Source organism: Bubalus bubalis, chromosome 14 (assembly GCF_019923935.1).
Source record: "Bubalus bubalis isolate 160015118507 breed Murrah chromosome 14, NDDB_SH_1, whole genome shotgun sequence".
NCBI classification, from domain to species: Eukaryota; Metazoa; Chordata; class Mammalia; order Artiodactyla; family Bovidae; genus Bubalus; species Bubalus bubalis.
The window spans coordinates 52,031,039-52,055,646 of record NC_059170.1 but is presented as its reverse complement, the minus strand read 5'-3'; the positions used below and the strand labels follow the sequence as shown (position 1 = coordinate 52,055,646).

General features: G+C 40.3%; 1 protein-coding gene across 1 annotated transcript in view; it reads right to left on the bottom strand.

The window, feature by feature from the left end:
- ST8SIA6 (ST8 alpha-N-acetyl-neuraminide alpha-2,8-sialyltransferase 6) overlaps positions 1-24,608 on the bottom strand; it is a 163,731-nt gene that overhangs the window by 51,216 nt on the left and 87,907 nt on the right. Inside the window, exon 3 of the mRNA XM_006052363.3 lies at positions 15,060-15,149. Within this exon, the coding sequence (XP_006052425.1) occupies positions 15,060-15,149 (90 nt within the window). The remainder of the gene's footprint in view (positions 1-15,059; positions 15,150-24,608) is intronic.

Sequence of the window (24,608 nt, the reverse complement as noted above, 5' to 3'; positions counted from 1 at the left end):
CTTCCCTGGTGGTCCAGTGTGGTTAAGAATCCACCTTACAGTGCAAGGGACACTGGTTTGATCCCTGGTCCAGGAAGATCCCACATGCCTCAGAGCAATTAAGCCCATGCATTACAACTATTGAGCCAGCACTCTAGAGCCCAGGAACAGCAACTACTGAGCTCTCGTACTGCATCTCTTGAGTCTGTGCTCAACTTCTGAGAGCTGAGAGCTGCAACTACTGAAGCCCGCACACCCTAGAGTCGTGCTCCACAACAGGAGAGGCCTTTGTAATGAGAAGCTGAAGAACTGCAACAAAGAGTAGCCCCTGCTCACTGCAAATAGAGAAAGTCTATGCAGAAACAAAGATGCAGTACAGTCAAAAAATAAAATAAATAAATCTTAAAAAAAAAAAACTTTCGTGTTGAGCTCTAAATCACACTTTCTGCAAATTTACATTTATAGTTGGTTTTCAGTTGCAAGGTATACAGCCTTTACCCCACAAGTGTGAGAGGCAGCTACCTATGATGTCACCCCCATTATGGATGACAAAACTAAAAGTTCTGAGATGAACAGCTTACTCAATGTTGTATTATAAGCAGATGAGCTAAGAATTAGAGTCACATCTTTTGATTCACAGTCTGGCTCTCTTTCTAATATATCATGCTGCATCTCATCTATTTTCATAATGAAACTGAAAATTAATCCCATCAGAAGTATTTTCTGGTACCAAGACATACAATAAATCATACTAAATAATGCAGCAAGTTATTTTCAAAAGAATAAATAACGTCTATTTAAGTCATTATTAATAACATTCAAAATGAGATGTAGATTATAAATAACATACACAATGATACTAAGTAAATGTAATATTAAATTTTTCAATATTTTCTAAGACAAATATTGTATGATATACTTACAGGTGAAATCAAAAAAAAGAAAAAAACTAGTGAATATAATGAAAAAGAAACAGATTCACAGATACAGAGAACAAACTAGTGGTTACCAGTAGGGAAGGACAAGACAGGAGTAGGGAATTAAGAGGTACAAACTACTGTGTATAAAATAAATAAGCTACAAGGATCTGTTGTACAGCACAGGGAGAAAAGCCACTGTTTTATATTAACTATAAATGGGGTATGGGCTTCCCCAGTGGCTCAGTGGTAAAGAATCCACCTGCAACGCAGGAGATGTGGTTTGATCCCTGGGTCAGGAAGATGCCCTGGAGAAGGGAATGGCAACCCACTCCAGTATTCTTGCCTGGAACACTCCCTGGATAGAGGAGCCTGGAGGGCAACAGTCCATGGGGTCGCTGCCACACTGCTGCAATGAAGATCAAAGATTCTGTGTGCCACAACCAGGGCAGCACAGCCAAATAAATACACTGAATCTTTTTTTAAAAAGATATAAATAGAGCTTTTCAAAAGGTATAATTTATGGTTAATTATATTTTGGTTAGTTAATTAGTATTTTGGTCATCTGATGTGAAGAGCTGACTCATTGGAAAAGTCCCTGATACTAGGAAAGATTAAGGGCAGAAGGAGAAGAGGGTGTCAGAGGATGAGATGGCTGGATGGGATCACTGATGGACATGAACTTGGGCAGACTTGGGGAGATGTTGAGGGACAGGGAGGCTTGCCATGCTGCAGTCCATGAGGTCGCAAAGAGTTGGACACAACTGGGCAACTGAACGACAACAGTGGTTAGTTAACTTAACCATTAAATATCTATTGGATACTTATTAGGTGCCCAGACCTTAACTTAGGATATTCATCTATCAATCCTACTTAAGCAGTTGAGATACCAATTTAGTTTCCAATAACATCTCTTCATGGTGAAAGTCAATTTTTCTGTCTATTGAAATGGATGAAGACACTCCAATAATATTAAGTCAGTAGGCTTCTACATGGTATTCTATGTAGATCAAACATCTTTTGTAGTTAGTTTCTACAAAACCCCTGAAGAGCTCAGGCCTACATAAAAATAAATTCTGCAAGTCAATATCGTGGTATAAGATTTTCAGTCAACACAGTCAATCATTTCCACAGGGAAATACTTTTTAAGGAATGGCTGATGAATAAAAGAGAAGCATGTAGCAGACTGAACTGAGCTATGCACAGTACTGACCTACCAACCGTTCATTCACTGAAGGTGGGAGAATTCAATTTGCATCATTTTTAACTCAGCAAGATAGTAACTTTTAAGTATAATGCTGTGGTCATTATCACTGGCACAGGAGAAAGAGATCTCAAACCTTTATTCTCTGCATGCTGTTTAGTGTCCCTCACACAAGTTAAATTTTAGAAAACCAGTTTTAGGAATGAATTCCTGAAGATGCTGAAGTTCTTCACAACGTCAGTGAAATCTCCAAATTGCCACAGTTGAAAAAGTCAGAAACTTATTTTAAAGAATACTTTCTCTGTCCCGAACCATTAACTTTTGGGGTTTTGATAGTAATTACATGTTTAAGACACATGTTAGGAAATACTGCAGTGATTAACTTTAGCCAACCAAGAGGGAAAGGGGTGTCTGTTTACAAGGGCAGGGGACATGGTAGAGAAAAGGCTACATGGATTGGTGAAGCATACTTAGGTGACAAGAGAGATAGAGGAGGAAAGCTGTGACCGCTCTACGTTCACACACCACTCGGAAAGAGCTATAACTACAGGTATAGAAGAGGCCGCAGGACAGGAGAGATGGCCTTCAGCAAAGAATGAAGTCTTACCTAAACTAGGGCCATAGAGGGGAATCCTGGGAAATAAATGCCCCTGACTTTATCTCTCCTCATTTTTCACTCTCCTACCAATGACTTCTAGAAAGTGGCCCTAATCAGAAGCTAAAAATTATGAGAATCCAACTAAGGTACCACAAGGAAGTCAGCCTCCTGAAGCACAGAGCAAGAATGAAAAAGACAGAAAGTAGACCTGGAAGGTTAAGAGAAATTTACAGCACAAACGGAAAGCTATTCATGGTGATATTTATCAGAATTATTTGGGGATAACAATTTGGGCTTCTCAGGTAGTGCAGTGGTAAATAATCTGCCTGCCAATACAGGAGACACAGGAGACATGGGTTTGATCCCTCGATCTGGAAGATCCCCTGGAGTAGGAACTGGCAACCCACTCCAGTATTCTTGCCTGGAAAATTTCACAGACAGAGGGGTCTGGCGAGCTACAGCTCATGGGGTCACAGAGTCGGACATGACTGAGTCACTAAGCACGTACGTACGCACACACGCACGCATGCAACAGTTTACTTCACTGGACTGATTTGATTATAATGCCAAAATCAAGCAGTACCTCACTGTCAAAAAAATATAACTGTAAGGATCTTCTTCATAAACATCTGCAACATGCAAATACATCATCAGGACAGAATGAATGAATGAATAATGAAGCGGCTATTTAACGTCTCCACATTTTCTCTCACAGCACTATTGCTATATGATTTCTGAAGAAGAAAAAAAGATGACCCCCCCCCTTGCAAGTTCATAGAAAGAAATTTTCAGACATATAAGAGGATACTCAGAGTTTGAAAACCATAATTTCGTAATCTTATACTATCAACATTTAGAACTAGGATCCTGTATATTGCAAGGAATCAGAAAGAATCAATTAATTTAGTGTTTCTCCATCTCTTGAAAAGGAGCATCTAGTCAGAGTGAGCTAAAAGAGTCAATGAGCTGGCATGGATAGTGTACCTGGCAAGATCTTTAAACCATACCAGAGTGGCTATTAACCTTTTGCCTTTTAAATTCTTATGACTCATATAAGCCGAGTTATCTCTTCCTCCTGTGTCCTTTCCACCACCCTAAATCCTCTGAATATCTGTACAGCACTTACCTTTTGTCTTCATGTATTTACTCAATAAATACTTACTGAGTATCTCTTATGTGTAAGGTACTGTTCTAGAGGCTGATAATTAAAATAGTAAGCAAAATGAATTTTTTAAAAAAATCCATGTTCTCTAATGTATAGGCTGACTTGTATTTCCCCAAATTCATATGATGAAACCCTAACCCCCAGGACCTCCTAACATGACTGTATTTGGAAATAAGGCCTTTAAAGTGAAAGTGAAGTCCCTCAGTCGTGTCCGACTCTTTGCGACCCCATGGGCTGTAGCCTACCAGGCTCCTCTGTCCATGGGATTTTCCAGGCAATAGTCCTGGAGTGGATTGCCATTTCCTTCTCCAGGCGATCTTCCCAAACCAGGGATTGAACCCAGGTCTCCCGCATTGTAGACAGACGCTTTACCATCTGAGCCACCAGGGAAGACAAGGCCTTTAAATAGGGGGTTAAATTGAAATGAGATCATTAGCAATCCATTGGTCTCCTGAGACCCAGATCCCTGGGTCCCTCTCAGTCATGTCTGACTCTTTGCAGGCAGATTCTTTACCATCTGAACCATCAGGGAAGCCCTAAATTGAAATGAGGCCCTTAGGGTGGCCCTAGTCCAATCTGCTTATGTTCTTATAAAGAAATGAAATTTGTAGATACAGAGAGATACCAGGATGGTGGCACACACATATCGTCTTTTCTCTTTGGTGACCAACCAAAGAGAAAAGACCATATATCTGTGCTTCATACATAAAGCAAGAAGGCAAGCAGAGAGACTTCAGAGAAACCAAACCTGCCAACACTGCAATCTTGGACTTTAAGACTCTAGAATTATGAGAAAATAAATTTCTGTTGTTTAAGCCATTTTGCTCTTGTTGCTTAATTACTAATACTGTAGCTGACCAGGCTCCTCTGTCCACGGGATTTTCCAGGCAAGAATATCAGGGTAGGTTGCAATTTCCCTTTCCAGGGGATCTTCCTGACCCGGGGATCAAACCTGCGTCTCCTGCACTGGCAGGTTCTTTACCACTGAACTACCAGGGAAGCTCTTTAAGCCATCTGCATGCATACATGCTAAGTTGCTTCAGTCATGACCAAATCTTGTGACCCTATGGACCTGTAGCCTGTCAGGCCCCTCTGTCCATGGGGTTCTCCAGGCAAGAATACTGGAGTGGGTCTCCTCCAGGGGATCTTTCTGACCCAAGGATCAAACCTGTGTCTCTTACGTCTTCTGCATTGGCAGGCAAGTTCTTTACCACTAGTGCCACGTTAAGGGAAAGCCCTTAAGCCATCTAGTCCATGGTAATTTGTTATGGCAGCCTTACCAAACTATATATCAAGTAATACATAAATTAATAGCATGTTGAAGTATCTCATGTACTTAGTACTGTGAGGAAAGATAAAACAGAAAAAGAGAGAAAGTATGTGAAATAGGACTGCAATATAAGTGGGGGTGGTCAGGGAAGACCTCCCTGGGACATAGGAGTTGGACAGAGATTTGGCGAAGAGTGATGATTAAGTAAACAATGCACATATGGGGCTATGGGAATGGGAAGAACATTCTAGACAAAGGGAAGGACAAATGCAAAAGTCAGAGGTAGAAGCAGGCAGGGTATGTTCAAGAAACATCAAGATGGTCAGATTTGCTGGAAATCACACACGAGTCACTCAGGAATCCACTCATGAAGGTGGAAGGTCACAGGAAATCGGACAGTAGAGGATTTGGTATTCAAAGCGTGGACCTCAGACTAGCACTACTGGCATAAAACAGTAAGAAAATCAGAATCTCAGGCCCTGCCTCAGACTTATGGAATCAGACTCTGTAATAAATAAAATCCTCAAATGATTTGTAGACACGTTCAAGTTTTTAACAGCTTCATTGAAGTATAATTCACATACCATTCAATGCACCTATTTAAAGCATAGAAGCCAGTGGGTTTTAGAATATTCACAGATATGTGCAACCATCACTCTAGTCAATTCTGGAACATTTTTGTCACCTCAGAAAGAAGTCTTATATGCTTCAGCTATTACCTCCTGCATCCCATAAATTCTGACATACTGTGTGTTTATTTTCATTCATCTCTAATTATTTTCAATTTCCCTTTCTATTGCTTCTTGGACCCACTGCAGTTAGGAATATGTTGTTTAATTTCTATATATTTGTGAGTTTCTCAATTTTTCCCCCTAAATATTCATTTAAAATTTCATTAAAATGTGGCCATTGTATTATTTTTATTCTTTAAATTTATGGAGGTTTGTTCTATAATCTAGCATATGATTTATCCTGGACAATGTTTTGTGTGCATTTGAAAAGAATGTATAGTCTGTTGGTGGGTACTATATAGATGTCTGTTAAGTCTGGCTGGTTTATACTGCTATGCAGTTCTACCATTTTCTTATTGACCTTCTGTCTGGTATTGTATCCACTACTGAAACAGATTATTTAGGTCTCCAATTATTGTTGTTATTTCTTCCTTTATTTGTCAGTTTTTGCTTTGTGTACTTTGGTGCTCTGTTATTACATGCATGTGTTTATAATTATTATAACTTTCTCCTGGATTGACGCTTTTATGATGATAAAATCTTCTTTATTTCTACTAACACCTTTTGTTTTAAAGGTTTATTTCTTCTAATATCAATATATCCACTCCAGTTTTATTTTTTTTTAATTTTTTTTATGTGAACCATTTTTAAAGTCTTTATTGAATTGTTTTTGTTTTATGTTTTGATTTTTTGGCACTGAACCATGTGGGATCTTAGCACCTCAACAAGGGATTGAACCTCTATCCCCTGCATTAGAAGGCAAAGTCTTAACTACTGGACCTCCAGGGAAGACTCATTCCCGCTTTCTTGTGGTTACTGTTCACACATGATATATTTCTCTATCTTTTTACTTTCAATCTATTTGTATATTTGAATCCAAAATGTGTCTTCTATAGGTAGCATATAATTTGATCATGCTTTTTAATCCAGTCTGACAGTCTCTGCCTTTTGATTACATGATTTAATCTGGTCATATTTAATGTTACTACTGATACAGTAAGATTTACCTCTGCCAATTTACTTTTATTTTTTAATTTTTTTAAAATTTAAATTAATTTATTTATTTTAATTGGAGGCTAATTACTTTACAATATTGTGGTGGTTTTTGTCATACATTGGCATGACATCTTTAATAATTTAAACTATATTTTTAGTGGTTGCTCTAGGCGTTACGATATATACGTTATCAGAATCAGCTTTCAATTTGTACTAGTTTAACTGTACTGATATATAGAAATAATATTCACATAGCTCTCTTCCCTTTTTCTTCTTTGTGTTGAATTTTTGTTATACAATATTACATTATTAATGTTATAAACCAACTATACATTATTATGTTTGTTACTTTACATTTGTAGTCATTTCCTTAGCCTGATACAACTTTGCTTCTACCACCCTCTTTGTGCTTTTTATTGGCAAATATATTACATGTATATTTGAGAAGTGCTCCCAGGACTTTGCAGGCTGCTGTAAGAATTTTGTCTTTTATGTTGAGTGAAACGGGAAGACATTAGAACAGAAAAGAGACCTGATCTAATTTACATTTTAAAAGGTTCCAACTGTCTACTTCATTGAGAATATTCTCCAAGAGAGCAGGAATAAAAGCTAGAAGAATTAGAGATGTTTGCCAATATTGAAATAAAGATGGCTTGGACCAGGGTGGAAGTGATAAAGTGAGTAAGAAATTATCTACTTCCGGGTATGATTTCAAGGTCGCCTGTAAGATTTAATGATAGATAGATAGATAAAAATAAAGGAGTCAAGAATAACCCCAAGCATTTAGGTCTGAGCACTGGAAGAACAGACTTGCCATTAACTGAACGGGGAACAGTGTTGAAGTATAAAATTCAGGGGGCAATCCAGGAGATCATGTGAGATGTAAAAGGTTTGAGATTCTTTATGAGTATCGCAGGGAAGAGTTGACTGGGTAGAGGTAATATGAATCTGGAAAGAGGTCCAAATATAAATTTGGGAGTCATCAGTAGGTAGATGGCAGTTAAAATTCATGAGGTTAAATGAAGTCCTACAGGTCTGAGAAGGAAGATAAATGAGGCTGGAAGACTGAGTTCTGGGACACTCCAGGGTCAAAAGTGAGGGGAAATGACAAGAAATCTACAGAGAATGAGAAGGAGAAGACAAAGTATTGTAAATATATGACTTTCTTTTTTTGTTTTGTTTTTTTGTTTCTTGTGTTTTTGTTTTATGTTTTCTATTTTTTTTTTGCCACACAGAGTAGCATGTGGGATCTTAGTTCCCTGACCAGGGATTGAACCTGCTCCCCCTACAATGGAAGCATAGTGTCTTAACCACTGGACCACCAGGGAAGTCCTTGACTTTCTTAATGTACTGTGAGCTGCTAAAGAGCAGAAATAATTTCTTTATCGCTGTGTCCCTTAGGCAAGAGTTAAACTGTTTGCAACCATGCATATTTTGAAAAACCTCCCAGGGAGTCTGATATACACCTTCCAGGTTGAGAACAATTGTCTCTGTGCCTGTTGTAGTGCTGGGCACAGAGAAGCTGCTGTGTGTTTCTGAAACTGAAATTTAATATATAATTAGAACATAAAACACCCAAATGTTTCAGATATTAGTTTTGAAATATGACAATAATTAGCCATCTGCCATGACCTTACCAAGAGAAGTCACACTGATCCCCAAGTTACAGTTAGGGTAATTGTGCAAGATAAACCTTACCTGCATATATTTACATTACAGATGCTTAAGTAGACTAAGTAACAAAACGTGAGCAAAGTAAGTATATACTTAGTATTTTGGATAAAGATTGCTTTTAAGTAGCTTTGCAGTATAAAGTCAAATGCCTTTCTCTTCGTGTATTTGTGGCTTGTAATTCTGTTTTCATTAAGAATGGAGCCATACAGTAGCGAGAACAGAACAGTCAGAATTTTATCCAAGCGCTGGATCTGCCACTTCTAACCATCTCATGTTTGCAAGCCATTTTAAAACCCTCTGAGTTCATCACTTACACTTGTGGAATTAAAATAACAAAACTTACTCTGAAGATATACTGCAAAGACTATACATATACTTACATTTCCTTGCATACAGTAGGTCCACAAAAATTACCACTGTTATTACCACTACTGAAAATTCAGTTTTGTTTCCACTGCACACATGTTCAGTAGCTCAATTGTGTCTGACTCTTTGTGATCCCACGGACTATAGTCTGCCAGGCTCCTCTGTCCATGGAATTTTCCAGGCAAGGATACTGAGTGGGTTGCTATTTCCTACTCCAGGGGACCTTCCCGACCCAGGGATTGAACCTGTGTCTCTTGCATCTCCTGCAATGCCATTTGGGGTCTTACCAGCTGAGCCTTGGGGAAAGCCCCTGTTTCCACTGACAAACACTTAAAATAATACACTATTTCAATCTTCAGTATGGTAACAGATGATACTAAGCAATTCTTGCCAAGTATCAACTAAGGGATTCCAATTAGAATTATGCTGGTTATTTTCCAACATCAACAACCACACACAAATGTCACTATAAAAATTGTCATAATGATAAAAATATAATAGCATAATGGATTATGAATTGAGTGGCCAGTTAGTTATCCATGGTTATATTATAAATTACTCCAAAACTTAGTGGCTTAGTTTTACAACAATAAACTATTTTTGTATAGGTCAGGAATTCATGAGTAGCTTAGTTGGATAATTCTGGGCTAGTAGCTCATTAGACTGTAAAGTCAAGATGTAGGTTGAGGTTGAAGTATCTACTTCCAGGGAGGCTCATTGACATGGCTGACAAAATGGTCCTGGCTGTTGGCGGAAGACCTCAGGTATGTGGACCTCTCAATGTCCCCATGACACGGTAGCTGGCTTCCCCCAGAGCAAGCAACCTAAGAGAAGGTAAGGCAGAATTATCAAACACTCTATGACCTGACCTTGAAATCACACCTCGTTATTCCTGTGATATTGTATTGGTTACACAGGGCAGTCCCCTTCAGTGAGGCAGGGGAAAAACATGTAAACACCAGGAAGGAAAGACTAGTGGGCACCATCTTGGAAGTTTGGTTACCAGAAATAGTAGATAAACAATACCTTTAATAATACTTGTTTTATCTGAAAATGGTGAACAAATGCAATAGATTTGCTTTCTTTCTCCATCTACTTCTGAAATTGAAAATAATTATTTCCAATTATTTCTTAATGACCTTAAATAAGTGTGATTATTTTTATTGTCACTGTTTTCCTATTAAAGGTTTCCTTCAAATGACTTGCTATTTGAGCAAGTACTAGGAATCCTTCTGATGTGAATACATAATCAAGATTGTAGTATAATGCAGAAGTCAGTGTTTCAATTTTTCTCTGAGGGAAAATTCAGTTTTATTTCCACTGACAAACACTTAATACACTATTCCAATTATCAGCATGGTAACAAATGATACTAAGCAACTCCTGCCAAGTATTAACTAAGGAATTCAGATTAGAATTATGCTGGTTAACTTCCAGCATCAACAACCACACACAAAATATTTTATTTTCCTCCTTCCCATTAACTGATTGCCTGACTCTGAAAGTCATAATCCTATTTTTATCTTTAAACTGAGGGAATTTGATTGCTTAGAAAAATAAAAGTTATATATAAAAAGGTATATGGATCAAAAGAATTTAAGAGACTATTCATTCCCTCAAGTTCTTAAACTGTATGATTGGTTATTTCTTATGTTCTCTTTGAGGTACAGAATGATGGCTAAACCACCTTGACAGATTTTGCACACACAAAAAAGAAGTTTTCAGAGACTTCTATTACAGCCTTGTTATAAGTTCACCCATTCAACTTAAAATTTTGTATCAGCAAACAGAGCCACTGCTTTGGTTACCAACAGGTATGCCCCATGATATTAAGAACACACCATGTTGGTATGAATGGCTGTTTTGTGTTAATGTCTCCTTTATGACAAGGAAAGGAAGGAGGGATAGATTCCTGAGCCCTCAAAAACTGACCAGAAAAGGCAAATTAAAGGGTGAAAAGACACAAAAATGTAGATATCTCTTGAAGAGGCAATGAAAGCACCATAGATTTAAAGCTGAGTGGACAAGCCATATATCACTCCATGCCAAGAAAATCTTGTCTATGACCACACACCATTTTTCCTGACAGACAACTTAAAACTTATCAATACTTGCATTGTTAGCAGGCTGTCAAGTGATATGTTCAGCGTCATGTTTTTTGAAGCCTGATCTACCATAATTTATACTTCTTCTTTTCAAGCTGCAATTCAGGTCATGCTGTGCTCCCCAAGATAATAAACAGGAAGAACACTTAGGGCCAGACTTCAATTCACTTTGCCTTTCACCTTGCAAACAGAGCCTTTGAACAAACATCTTTATGATGCCCCATTAAGATGATCCTTTCAGAAAATTCTACTGTTCTGGGTAATTTTAAATGGTACAGCATGAAACAGCTCATCAGACATACACACTCAGCTAGCAGTGTACGGTTCAAGCCACACCTAGCTGATGCAAGCCTTTGTTCCAACCTTGATTCTGAGAATTTGAATTTTACCAAGAAAAGCTATTTGAAGGCAAGAGGCTTTTTCATGCCCTCATGACTGCACAGGAAGATGTAGGGCAGTGGCTTACATTCTGTAAGAAGATCTCTAAATCTCTCCTTTCACCAAGAGCACTATTCAAGCGTTCAGAGGATGTAAGATATTGTTTAAGCAAAATGTTTCCTTTCATCTTTAAGGAAGACCTGAGGGATCTATTGTCAATACAATAATAAGAACAGCTGAGCTATTTAATATTTAATGCATATGGTGCAGAAATACCTGGTTGATGTCACTAACTGGTGCTCTCTTTCCAAATCATGTAGCTGTTGCTTTACGGCATCCCAGCTGGGCACTACAACCCTCATGCCCATCATGAGACAACTGAACTCACATTCTATTGGCCAATCACAACCACATGACCCCAAACATTTAGGTAGGTTGGTTCCAGCCAGTGGGATATGATGGGAAGTTATGCATGTCCCCTCCAAGCTGTGTGTACCTTCTCTATAGCACCCTCTGCTTCTGCAGCAACCCTCAGATCACCTGTTGAAGATGTCTGCATCATAGGATGGAAGGATCCAGAATCCCTGAGTCAGTAGTCAGAGAAGAGTTGCTCGGTCAAGAAAGGTCTATACTGAACATTGTATGAGAGAGAACACAAGATTGTGATATGATACTCTGTTTGGGTAGATTCTATTAGAGCAGTTCATCTACCCCGACCAGATGGGAGAAACTGAACAAATATAGATGTAACCTTTTTTGGGTTCCACGATCATCTGGGAAAATAGAAGAGGAACACAGGAAGAAAATGGTACAGTGACAGAGGCAGCAAAACCCAACAGGGGAGGAATGAGATCATTTCCTGGGTCAGCCCCTTGGAAGTATTTGCTCTTAAAAAATCAGCTCATTGGTCTGAAATGATGTGGACTAAGATAGACAACTTGAATATCCACACAATTATCATTTTTTAAAAAGTAAGCAGAAAAGATCACAAATAATCTTTGCCATACTGAAAAATGCAAGTGATAAGATGGCTAGGCAGCATTTTAGTATGGTATAATATTTTATCCAGGAGACACCTGGTAAAAAGGATTGAGATGGAGAAACCGAGAGAAACATTCAAGGAGAAAGGATGAGGCAGGAAAAAACAGAAAACTTCAGATTCAAAGAGAAAGAGCCAGAGAAGTTAAAAATAGTTTTCAAAAAGGAATTGAAGTTTATGGACAGAGTAGAGATGGTGAAGAAAAATCCTTTGAAGACCTAAGAAGTATATTTATTCATTTATTAATTTAATTCCACAAACATTTGCTGAGTAACTACTATGTGCTGAGTCCTGTGACAGGCACCACAGACAGAACCATGAACTCACAGTCCCGGAGCTCATAGCCTTACACAGAAAATAAAGAATCCCGATGGTTTTCCCAATGCCAACCATTAGCTTACTTTCACTCAAAAATGTAGTCAACCAATTCATGTTGATGTATGGCAAAACCACCACAATATTGTAAAGTAATTATCTTCCAATTAAAATTAATTAATTAATTTTAAAAGACCAGTGGGAGAAAGAGCACTGCTCCCTCCCACTCCAACACCATCTTCCTAAATTCTATTTTACTATCTGAAAGGGGAAAACTGGCTGAAGAAAGAGGAAATTCTAAGTCTTTAACAGACCATGACAAAAACAGAGCTATATCATTATTTCTAAGAAAATGTAATTGCTTTTTATTACCACACACTGAATAGCTTTCCCAATTGTCCCCTGTACCTCTGTATCAGCGCTGGTCGCAGAATGCACAATTCCTGACAATAGACAATACTATTGAACAAATTAGTCTCCTATGAGCAAAATAACACTTTCATAACAATGGTCAGGTCCTGCCTACTTTCTCTAGACTTTTGCCAAACAGAATGCTAGTGCAGGCTAATTATATGAGCTGGCTGAAAATTGTGCAGATCATGGAAAGGTATCTCCCTAAACAACAACTGAGAAAAAGTCTTAACATCAAATCCAAAACAATAGGAAAAAAGTGAGAGAGCAAACTATGCCCAGGCAATCTCATCAGCACACTGCAGTTAACCATATTTGTTGACACTCATAAAAGAGTTGCAAAATTCTTGGCAGTGGGGTCTTCCCTGGTGGTCCAGTGTTTAAGACTCTGCCTTCTAATGCAGGAAGCATGGGTTCCAGCCCTGGTCAGGGAACTAAAGTCTCATATGCTGTGGGGTGTGGCCAAAATTTTTTTTTTTTAATTCTCTGCGTTGAAAACAAATCACCTTCCGTGATTAAAGAACATTCTGCCATGCTGACGCAAGTGCTTTGCTCCAAAGTACAGCAATGGTTCATTGTTACACTGAGCACTTTTGTCACTTTGGGGAGCAAAAATATTGAATAGTTCATAGACAGTCCATTGTAACTTTTACACACTGATTCCCACGTCAGGCAATGAATACAGACAGTTTGTCACAGGGAATGGGGGAGTAAGGACCAAGTTTTCCAAGTTCTACTATTCATAAGGTGTGGCGCCACAGATCTGATGCATGGAGGATGGTGCAAGAGGTTTGGAATTTGAGTCCCTCAAGAAAAGTTCGAGGAAGAGCCCGACAAACAAGGAAAACAATGGCTTCAACGTGATCAAAACGGATGTCCGGCACCTTCTACAATGCATGAGCTACTTTACATCCACCTCAAAATTCATTGTACTTATTGTGCAAGAAAAAAGGCATTTGCATGGGATTTCCCTGCTCTTCTCTTGTGGCTCAGATGGTAAAGCATCTGCCTACAATGCGGGAGACCTGGGATAGATCCCTGGGATGGGAAGATCCACTGGAGAAGGAAATGACAAACCACTCCAGAACTCTTGCCTAGAAAACCCCATGGACAGAGGAGCCTGGTAGGCTACAGTCCATGAGGTCGCAGAGAGTCAGACACGACTGAGCAACTTCACTTTCCCTGCTGATCCAGTGGCTAGCAGGGAAGCCTCGCTTCCAATACAGGGCACACCTGGGTTTGATTTCTGGTCAGGGAACTAGATCCTGCATGCCACAACTAACACCCAGCATAGCCAAATAAATAAATGAATGAATAAAAATAAGTATTAAAAAATTAAGAAAAGAAGCATTTACAAGTATTAGTTCTGACCAATCTATCATAAGCAAGGGTCCTGGCAAAAACAGTGGCCGGCTCAAACTGAGTCATATGAGAAAAGCTTCAAGAAGGCACTTTTCTCAAAGGCCTGGGCTGGATGCAGAAAAATTCAAGCATGATATCAGGGGACTATGAAAAGCTTGGGCCTTCCCTGGTGGCTCAGTGGTTAAGAATCTCCCTACCAATGCATGAGACATGGGCTAGATCCTTGATCCAGGAAGATCCCACATGCAATGGAGCAACTTCAAGCCCGTATGCCACAACTACTGAGCCTGTGCTCTAGAGCCTGGGAACCACAGCTACTGAAGCCCACATGCCCCGAAGCTTGTGCTCCACAATCAGAGAAGCCACCTCAATGAGAAGCCTGAATACCACAACTAGAGAAAAGCCCTCGCAGCAACGAAGACCCAGCACAGCCAAAAATTAATTAAAAAATTTTCAAGAGGCTAATTTTTTAAAAAGATGCTATGAAACAGTTTTTTTACACAAAACACTTATTTTAAAATCAAATTAAATGCGAAGGGTAGAACTTACTTTCCTGTTCTGTTAGATAACGTCTCCAAGCCCGCTTGCAGATTTTGGCATCGCTCCATCAGGTGGAGGGACTTCTCATTCAGATATGTGCTGTTTCATGAAAGAGATTAAAAAAAAAAAGATTGATTTAAAAGAAGAGTTTATGAGATACAGTTAACAAAAATCAGATTTATTGGTAAAGTGTACCCAAATGAAGTCTAATTTTCATCCCATTATTGGATTTCTCCATGGAAAAGGAAATTGATATTTTCACTTCTGACGATGGGTCTAAATTTTTTAATACACTGACATGATAAAGTCAAATAGGAACTCTCCACGGAAGACTGTATTTTCAAGTTTTCATATTTTGAGGTTAGTATATAACTGAACAAGTTATTGAATAGTTTTAATCATTGTGTGTGTAAACAGACTTTATTTTTAAAAAGATGTTGTCTCTGGTAGGAAGCATGCAGACACAAGATCAATAATTCTCTCTCAAAAGAAGGCAAGATAAATCTGGCCTTTAATTATTACAGTAGCTGTGATATAAGGGCCTGTTTTTATTATTGTATGAGCTTGGAAAAACTGGAGCTGGAGACAAACCAAATCAAAAAAGCAAGTTAAGGAAACAGGTTATAGAGCCGGGCTGCCTAATAAGCCCTGCAGACACACGTGTGCTACTAGTTAGCCGACTTAGGCCTCAGTTTCTGAATCTCTAGTTCTTACCTTATAGTGTTATTGTCATGATATATACACGATAGAGGAAACAATGACAAGCAACTGGGGGAACTTCCCTGGTGGTTCAGTGGCTAAGACGCAGGCTTCCAATGCAGGGGGGCGGGGGGGAGGGGGGGGGCGTGGTTTCCAATCCTGGTCAAGGAACTGGATCCCATATGTCTCAACTCTTAATAAGATGTTCAGTCATATCTCATTCTTTGCAACTGCATGGACTGTAGCCCACCAGAGTCCTCTGTCCATGGGATTCTCCAGGCAAGAATACTGGAGTGGGTTGCTATTCCCTTCTCCAGGGGATCCTCAAATCTAGGGATCGAACCTGGGTCTCCTGCACTGCAGGCAGATTCTTTACCATCTGAGCCACCGGAAAAGCCCTATTAATAAGACCCAGTGAAGCCAAATAAATAAATAATTTTTTTAAAAAAGGAAAGAAAAGCACTTCTTACTATACCTACCATAGTAAGAGTTCAAAAAATATCAACCATCACTCTCCTTATATGTCAAAAATATGCGCACAACTCTGATTTCTTGTTAATGCATCTATTTAATCATCCTGAAGATATTTGCTGAGAATCTAATGAGTTAGGAAACAGCCACAGGAGGCTTAGGATATGGAGCTGGAAAACACAGAACACAGTCCGTTTCCCTAGCAGAGCTTCCTGTCTGGTTAAGGAGAACAATGTGTATCAAACAAAACCACACGAATGAATAGAAAATTCTGGTCTGTGGACAGAACCCTGAAAACAGCAGTGGATGCCATGGAGAAGTGTAACCAGAGCTGTCTGCATCGTGTGGGGGCCTCTGAGAAAGTGTCATTTGGGTGGAGATCCCCAGGGTAATCCAAGGGTGCTACTTTGCTGGGAACATTCCAGATAGAAGGGAAAGCACGTGCAAAGGCTGCAGAATGCTTGAGGAACTGAAAGGAGGCAAGTGAAGCTCAAGACTGAAAGGTTTAAGGGTGTCTGGAGAGGAATCAGGGCCCATGACACACAGGCCTGGTGATCCCTAGGATTAGAAGGAACCCTAATAACATGGACAGCAAGACAAGGTTAGGGGGCAGGGGAAAGATGGATATGTGTAGCCTCATGCAAGAGGTTTTAAGAAGTTGACTTAGAGATGAAACAAGAGGAGGCAGGACCACAGAAAAGATGAAAGTGAGGAGGCTTCTGTGGGGCTCTAGGAGAGAGATGATAGCCCCTGGCCTTGCTAGACAGGATGGAACAGATTATGATGTGACCACAGAGGTTGCCCACTGGCAGGTGCTTTCCATCACAAACATCTGTTTCTTTCTTTTGTTTGCTTTGTTTGCACATACTAGTATTTATTTAACCTTTATCATATATTTTTTTAAATGGGGATAATTGCTTTACGATGTTGTCTTAGTTTCTGCTATACAACAACGTGAATCAGCTCTATGTATACATATATCCCCTCCCTCTTGAGCCTCCCACAGGCCCAATCCCACCCCTCTAGGTCATCAAAGAGCACCAAGCTGAGCTCCTTGTGCTACACAGCAGCTTCCCACTAGCTATCTATTTTACATGTGATAGTGTATATATGTTAATGCCACTCTCTCAATTTGTCCCACCCTCTCCTTCCCCTGCTATGTACACAAGTCCATTCTCTTCATCTCCATCTCTATTCCTGCCCTGCAAACTGGTTCATCAGTACTATTTTTCTAGATTCCATATATATGCATTAATATATGATATTTGTTTTTCTCTTGCTGACGTTTCTTGCTCATGAAATGGCCACTAGACACTGGGTGGCTTTCTAGGGCAGCAATGCTCCATGTGATCTAGAACTACCACATACTCCACTCTCAGGGCACTTTCAACAACCTGCCTCCATAACTGTTGTGGCAGAAGGAGAAAGTGCTGGAAGGTCTTACTCTTTATCTGAATGCTTCAGCCTGGCCAGAACTAGCTGTCTGCCTGACCTGATTTAACAGCAGTTTTCAGAAAAGGGCAACCATCCTCCATGCCTGGAAGAAGAGATCATCAGGGTTCAGGAGTGGACCAGACGCCCACAGCCACCATCCATGGGCGAGAAGAGAAGCTGACAGGTTTGAGATCTATTCTGGACATAAAACTGACAGGACTTCATAATAAATTCGATATGGGAGGTGAGGGAGTATGCAGTATCAAGCTAAAGATATAAACAAGAGAGAGTCATAATTAATCTTCAGAAATTTTGTCTAAAAAGACAGTATACAAGCATCTTACGGGCTCACAAAACTCCTCTTTATCTTGATAAGGTTTTCTTCCCACTTCCTTCCTCTTTCTGTCTACATGCCTCACCTTCTGTACTTTCTGAATGTATTATCATACTTTCCAAAGATTTGTTTATTTCTAACTTGCTGTGTATTTCATTCAGGCAGCACCATTAATGAAGTGAATTACTGAGCCAGCAGTGCTTTGAATTACGATGGCTTTGCAAGACTGAATCATGAAACAGAGAAGCAGGCATCATTACGGTTGAGTGTCATAGAACTTCCCTTAAATCAGTGAGTATCTTTGTTGATAAAAAATCCAAACAGCTTTGCCCAATTGAAATCACAGAAGGCCCATGGAAAGCAAATGAGGGTATCTGGGTTGAAGTGGAGATGCAAGAGTAAAGTTAGAGTGGGGGACCTTAGGTGTCAGCCAGCAGGGCCAGCCTTGAATCTGGGTTCCACCTTGGCCTTTGAAATCCAAGAGTTTCCTTGTTCAAATCTTTACTCAGTAGTTTGTAGGGATGCTACAGATTGAATGTTTGTGTCTCCCTAAAAATTCATATGTTGAAATCCCAGCCCCCAAGGTGATGACATTAGGAGGTGGAGCTTTGGGAGGTCATGAGGTCATGGGGGTCCTCATGAATGGGATTAGTGCCCTGATAAAATTGGCCCAAGAGGGCTTCCTGGTCCCCTTCTGCCTTGTGAGGTGACAGTGAGAGGATGGCTGTCTATGAGGAAGTGGGCTCTCTAGACACCAGATCTGCAGGTGCTATGATTTTGGGCCTCCAGAAGCATGAAAAATAAATTTCTGGTATTTATAAGCTGCCTAGTCCATTCAGGTGGATCAAGACAAGGGATTACATGGGATGTGCTTAAAAACAGCTAAAATATGAAAGTTACTAAATAAATATTGCATTCCTGTTCTCCTAAATGCCTTGCTGTGTTGTTTCCTCAAACTGTTGTTGCTATAGGTGTTGGTAACCTCTCCTACCCACAGAAGTCACTTCACAGCCAAAGGAACAGAAAGAAGCCCCTTGAGTTCTCTGCACTCTCTTTCTGTCCTGCCCCCTTTTCATTCAAAGTTTTCTTCCTCTGAATTTCTAGTTTTTCTTTCTTTCATTCCTAGTTTTCTTCCTTTTCATCTAATGTCATTAAAACCTTCCTAGGAATATGTTAAAATACTGATCTGCAGATTTATTTCAAACTTTTATTTCAAACGTTTGTCTACTTTAGGCATCTGATCAATATAACCCCTTTCAATGCCTCTTAGTCAAGACTCCTAGCTTATGCTGTTTTCAACAATGATTGTTATTCATAGTGACAGAAATATAACAATATAACCACCATGATTTAAGATGCTTGAAGACCTGACTCCATAAGAGATGCCAGGATCCATAGAGAAGTGGAAGGCAATAGACCTTCCAAAGAGAGGGCTAGACCACCAGTCCTTTGTTGTGGGAATAAGTGAGAATTAGATGTTCAAGGTTCCCTGGTGGCTCAGTCAGTAAAGAGACTGCCTGCAATGCAGGAGACCTGGGTTCAATCCCTGGGTCAGGAAGATTGCCTGGAGAAGAAAGTGGCAACCCACACCAGTATTCTTGCTTGGAGAATCCCATGGGCAGAGGTGCCTTGCTGGCTATAGTCCTTGGGGTTACAAAGAGTCAGACATGACTTAGTGACTAAACTATCACCAGATGTTCCTTGGATCTGAGCCCATGAGAAGAACTGTGAGGGACTTACTTGCTCTTGAGAGAGGAAAAGAAGAAACCTTCCCAGTCTGAGTTGAGCAAGGTCATGACCCGTGGACAGATCCTATTTGAGAAGTTGGCATCCACCAAGATGAAGTTATTAGAAAAAAGTCCTCCTTAACTTCTGATCTGGGGACATCTCTCAGACAAGGCAAAGAGGACAGAGAGAAATTCATCGAGATAAAAGCAGGAATTAAAGACCTGGGATCACAAGCAATGTGGCAGAAGATGAAATGGCTCCAAGACACGTGTGAGCTGACTTGTAACCTGAGGAAGGATGACTGGGGATCAAGTTGGAAAGACCCATCCAAAAGGACTGAATGTCGGGGAGAACTTGAAATGATAGAGGAAGCAACAGAGAAAGCACATCAGAGCCTGCTGCCAGAAGAGCCCACAGTTAGGTATAAGTCTGAGATATGACCAGAAAGGGACCCTGACCCCAAACTAACTCAAATTGATGGTCTGAGCATTTGGGTCTAGGAAAGAAAAAGCACAGGGGCCAGCAAGGCCGCTAGATAAACTGTAAGAGCCAAAACTTCTGGGGCCAGACTCTTACGGGTTCAAAATAAGAATTTTGTTTCTGCCAACTCTGATAGTTTTGTTTTTTTTTTAATTTCAACTCGCTGGTGAAAGCTCCTTTTAAGAACTTCTTTTTTATTATTTGTTATTTTATTTTTTATTAACATATAGTTGCTTTGCAATGTTGTGTTACTACATAGAGCTGTGTATGGATACATATATCTCCTTCTCTTGCACCTCTCTCTCGCCCCACACTTCCATAGATCTACGTCATCACAGAGCATATGGCTGAGCTCCCTGTGCTGTGCAGCAGCTTCCCACTATTTTCATATGGCAGTGCACACACATCAATCCCAGTCTCCCAATTCATCCCATTCCCCTTTCCCCTACCCCTCTCCCCACATCAGTTCTCTACAAAAGAGAAAAGAATTAGCCTCTATACAATCTGCCAGATACACAGTGGAGAACGTCTCCCAGGGACAGTGGTCATCCTCCTGGAGATCTGCTAGAACTTGATGAACCAAGTGAGTGTTGAAGTCTCCCAGACTAGAGGGCTGAGATGGCTCTAGCTGCCCTGCCAAAGCCTCATCAAATGCTCCATTATACGACCACAATTTCTGCCTGCACATCACTAAACAAGATTGCTTGTCCGCTCATTTGTAGCATGAGTAACATCTGGCAACAAGCCAGAATGCCCAAGTTCCTGCCCCTTCAACATTCTGTGGCATCCACCTTGCAAATATGCCATAATGCAGCAATGCAGCCTCTGGCCTAATGCATTCCTATACCTGTCCAGCTAAGACTGCTGGGAACAAAATCCCATGGGTAGGTGGGTTGGTGCCCTGATAAATCTATGGTGTCCAATACACTAGGCCTTTGATGCCTTGACAATTCTATTCCGAAGGGCCACCTCCCTTCCCATTTCCCTCAACGGCTAACCTACACATTCACTGTTGTGCTACCTTCACCATTCTGTGCTTTTCTAACTTCTATAATCATGTTTTCTATTTCAGGAAAAAAGATGCTGCCAGGTGAGACTTGATGGTTAGCTATAAGACATTACTTTCCATCTCAGAGGAAGAAGTATCTCGCCTCTTACAAAAGCAGAATCTGCCTGCTATTCCATCCCTTCCTGTCTCCTCAATGATCCAAGCCCCTCCCTTCATTTTCTTCTTTTCTGAACCTTTGCCCTTTCCCTTCTACTGTTGCCTCCTCCCCAGGTTCAATTCTCTCCCTTCTCAAAGTCAAAAACAAAACAGCTCATTCTGCTCTTCTCCTCTACCTGTTGCCTTGCTTCTCCTTCAGATTTCAACCCACTGATTGTTTCTCTGCTTTTCCTACAAATCCATTCCACCATTCTTGGAAAGCATTACCAAATCCAGGGGAGATCTGAGGTCGCTTACTTAACCTCCCAGTAGCATCTGAATGGCTGACCACTCACTGGGCACCTGGTTCCCATCACAGTCCTTTCTGCTTGTTCTTCGACCTCTGACTGCTGATCAGGGTTCTCTGGCAGGCTCTTTCTTGGACCCGCCCATAGGTGTTGGTGTCTCCCATGGTTCTTCCTTTCCTGATTGCTATTTTAAAACAACTGATTGGCACCTAGTTACAGAACCCTCCAGGGCTCTCTCCAGATCTGTCTTCTCAGCCTGACTGTTTTCTCCAAATATCTCAACCAACCTCTTTCCCTTCTGCTCTGTCCTTATGGCCCCCAAGGTGAGTGGTCTCGCACTCATATCTGAACATGTCATTTCCCTGCCTGAACCTCTGCCAGGAACCCATCAGCCTCTGGACATGCCCCATAGCTGGACACACAGAGCCATCCAGGACTTGGTCCCTGACTGTGATTCCGGTCTCATCTCTTCCTGACAGCTTGCTAAGCATTAACTGGTACAAATTTCTCTTTCTCCATTCCTTGCAAGTCTTACATTATGGATTCTGACTGCTTTTATTATTTAATTAGAGTATTTATTTGTTTGGTACTGGCAACCTAGCCTTCAGGCACATTTTCATCATTTCAGTATGTCATGGAGAAAAAAAATCTTTAATAAGATTGAGGGAGAGATACACAAAAATAAGCATTTCTGCTATCATTGTTATCGGTGTGGCTGATCTGCTTTTTAGAAATTCTATCTTCATAAGTCAGACTTGAAAACCAACTGGCAAGATTTCACAAAACAGCAGCAAGAAGCTTAGAGACTACAATGGCTCCTGCAAATGAATAATAATTAAGGCTCTGATAAGGCAAAGACTATCTCTTAACTGAACGAGTGATTCAATCACTATAAAGTAATGTCACCATTATTTAGTGGGTATCTACAAGGACCTGTAAAACACAGAGTTAATGACTTTTAATTAATGCAATATGCAATCAGTCCCCTGGACAAATGAAACATCCCAAAGAATGATTTCTTTATAAGTCACTAATGAGTTTCAAGAACCTTCAAATCCTGGGGACTTCTCTGGTGGTCCATGGTTAAGACTCTACACTTCCAATGCAGGGGGCACCCAGTTTGATCCCTGTTCAGGGAACTAGATCCCACATGACCCAACTCAGGAGTTCACAAGCTGAAACTAAAAGATCCCTCATGCTGAAACTAAGACCTGGCTGCTGCTGCTGCTGCTGCTGCTGCTAAGTCGCTTCAGTCGTGTCCGACTCTGTGCGACCCCATAGACGGCAGCCCACCAGGCTCCCCCATCCCTGGGATTCTCCAGGCAAGAACACTGGAGTGGGTTGCCATTTCCTTCTCCAATGCATGAAAGTGAAAAGTGAAAGTGAAGTCATTCAGTCGTGTCTGACTCTCACAACCAAATAAATACATATTTAAAAGGAAAAAAAAAAAGAATCCAAATTCTATTTACAGTGCCCAGAAATGGGGCTAAACTGAACTGTGAATCTAATGAAAAGCTTAAAACCAAATCAATTTTAGTCTCTCTGTAGAAAGAATATCTTAACAGATTAGAAATATAGCCTTAAAATGGAAAGCCCAAAGGACAGGAATTCTCCCACCTACAGATCTTGCATGCTCCCTCCCTGTTCCTACGAAGAGGAGCTGATGAGCCATGAGTGCATCCTGACCACCAGCTGAAATCCCTCTGTAGACTGGGGTGACAGCTGGCCTGCCAGCTCTAGGACAGAGGGGACAGTGGCCAACTGTGCTCACTTCAAGTTCATCAAGCAAACACCTGATTATCATGTGCACCCCTGCCATGTAATTTCCCTGAGAGACAAAGGCAAACATTCCAGTCTAATGGGAGAGTTTAATTACTCTCTTTAATTGACAAATTAATATTCTGGTTTATATATCACCCTCTTACTAGTTTGGTGAATACAAGTCTGTCTTTGAAATAGCAATCAAACCCCAAAACTGAAAAAATCAAGTTTTGGTGCCTATAGAAATAGCGGCAGTACCTGGCCAGCCTCTGTTCACTCACTCACCCGGTGTCTCTGCCATAGGGAACAGTGGCTACAGGAGAAAGGACAGTGGACAAGACCATCTGCCTGATTCCCTGGAGCAAAGAGTCTGGTGATGAAGACAGATAAGCAAGCACATGCTTATCATGCTGGGTCTTCAGAATGGATGCTGGCTATTTTCCACCATCATGTTAGTTTCAAGAAACCTTGAATCTGTATTTTGGTGGATGTCATTTAATTCAAAATATAAGAACTGCTTAAAAAATGACTACTTCCTTATACAGGAACACTTCAGCCACCTTCACTTGCAGAAATTTCTGCAAATAATCTCTGCTAACTTGGTTTTTCACCTTAATTTTTACCTGTTTTTGGTAACCTTTGATAAAGATTTATTTATTAGCTCTGTTACTAAATCTGTTACACTAATGTAGTCTGGCCCTCCACCATTGTTGAAAGATAGTTTTCAGAGATGGACAATCATAAATCTACATATATAAAATGAACACACATTACAGATGTTATTTTATTTCTCATGAATGAACAGGTTCAAAGGAGAAGCCACAGACAGACTTACAGATCAGGAATATTGAAATGAATGTGCAAACAAAGTTAAGTCCATTGGACCTCTACCAGACTGGGCACAATTTGCATATTTATAGATAAGAATTTTTTGTGTTGTGTGTTGCTCTGAATTAACTGCATCTTACAGAGTTGTAAAACTGTTTCCAGGAGGATTAGCATCAGATAACTCAAGAGATGTGTGATGTGAACAATACCAGCATATTCACTGAAGCACACAGTGTCCCCAAACCTCTAACAGCACCAGTGCCCACCACGATAACATTAAAGGGAGGATTGAGAGCAATGAACCTAGAAGACTTTCACTCCTTCTGAACTGCAATCTCCCCCTACTCCCTCCACAGCTTGCCTGAGGGGAA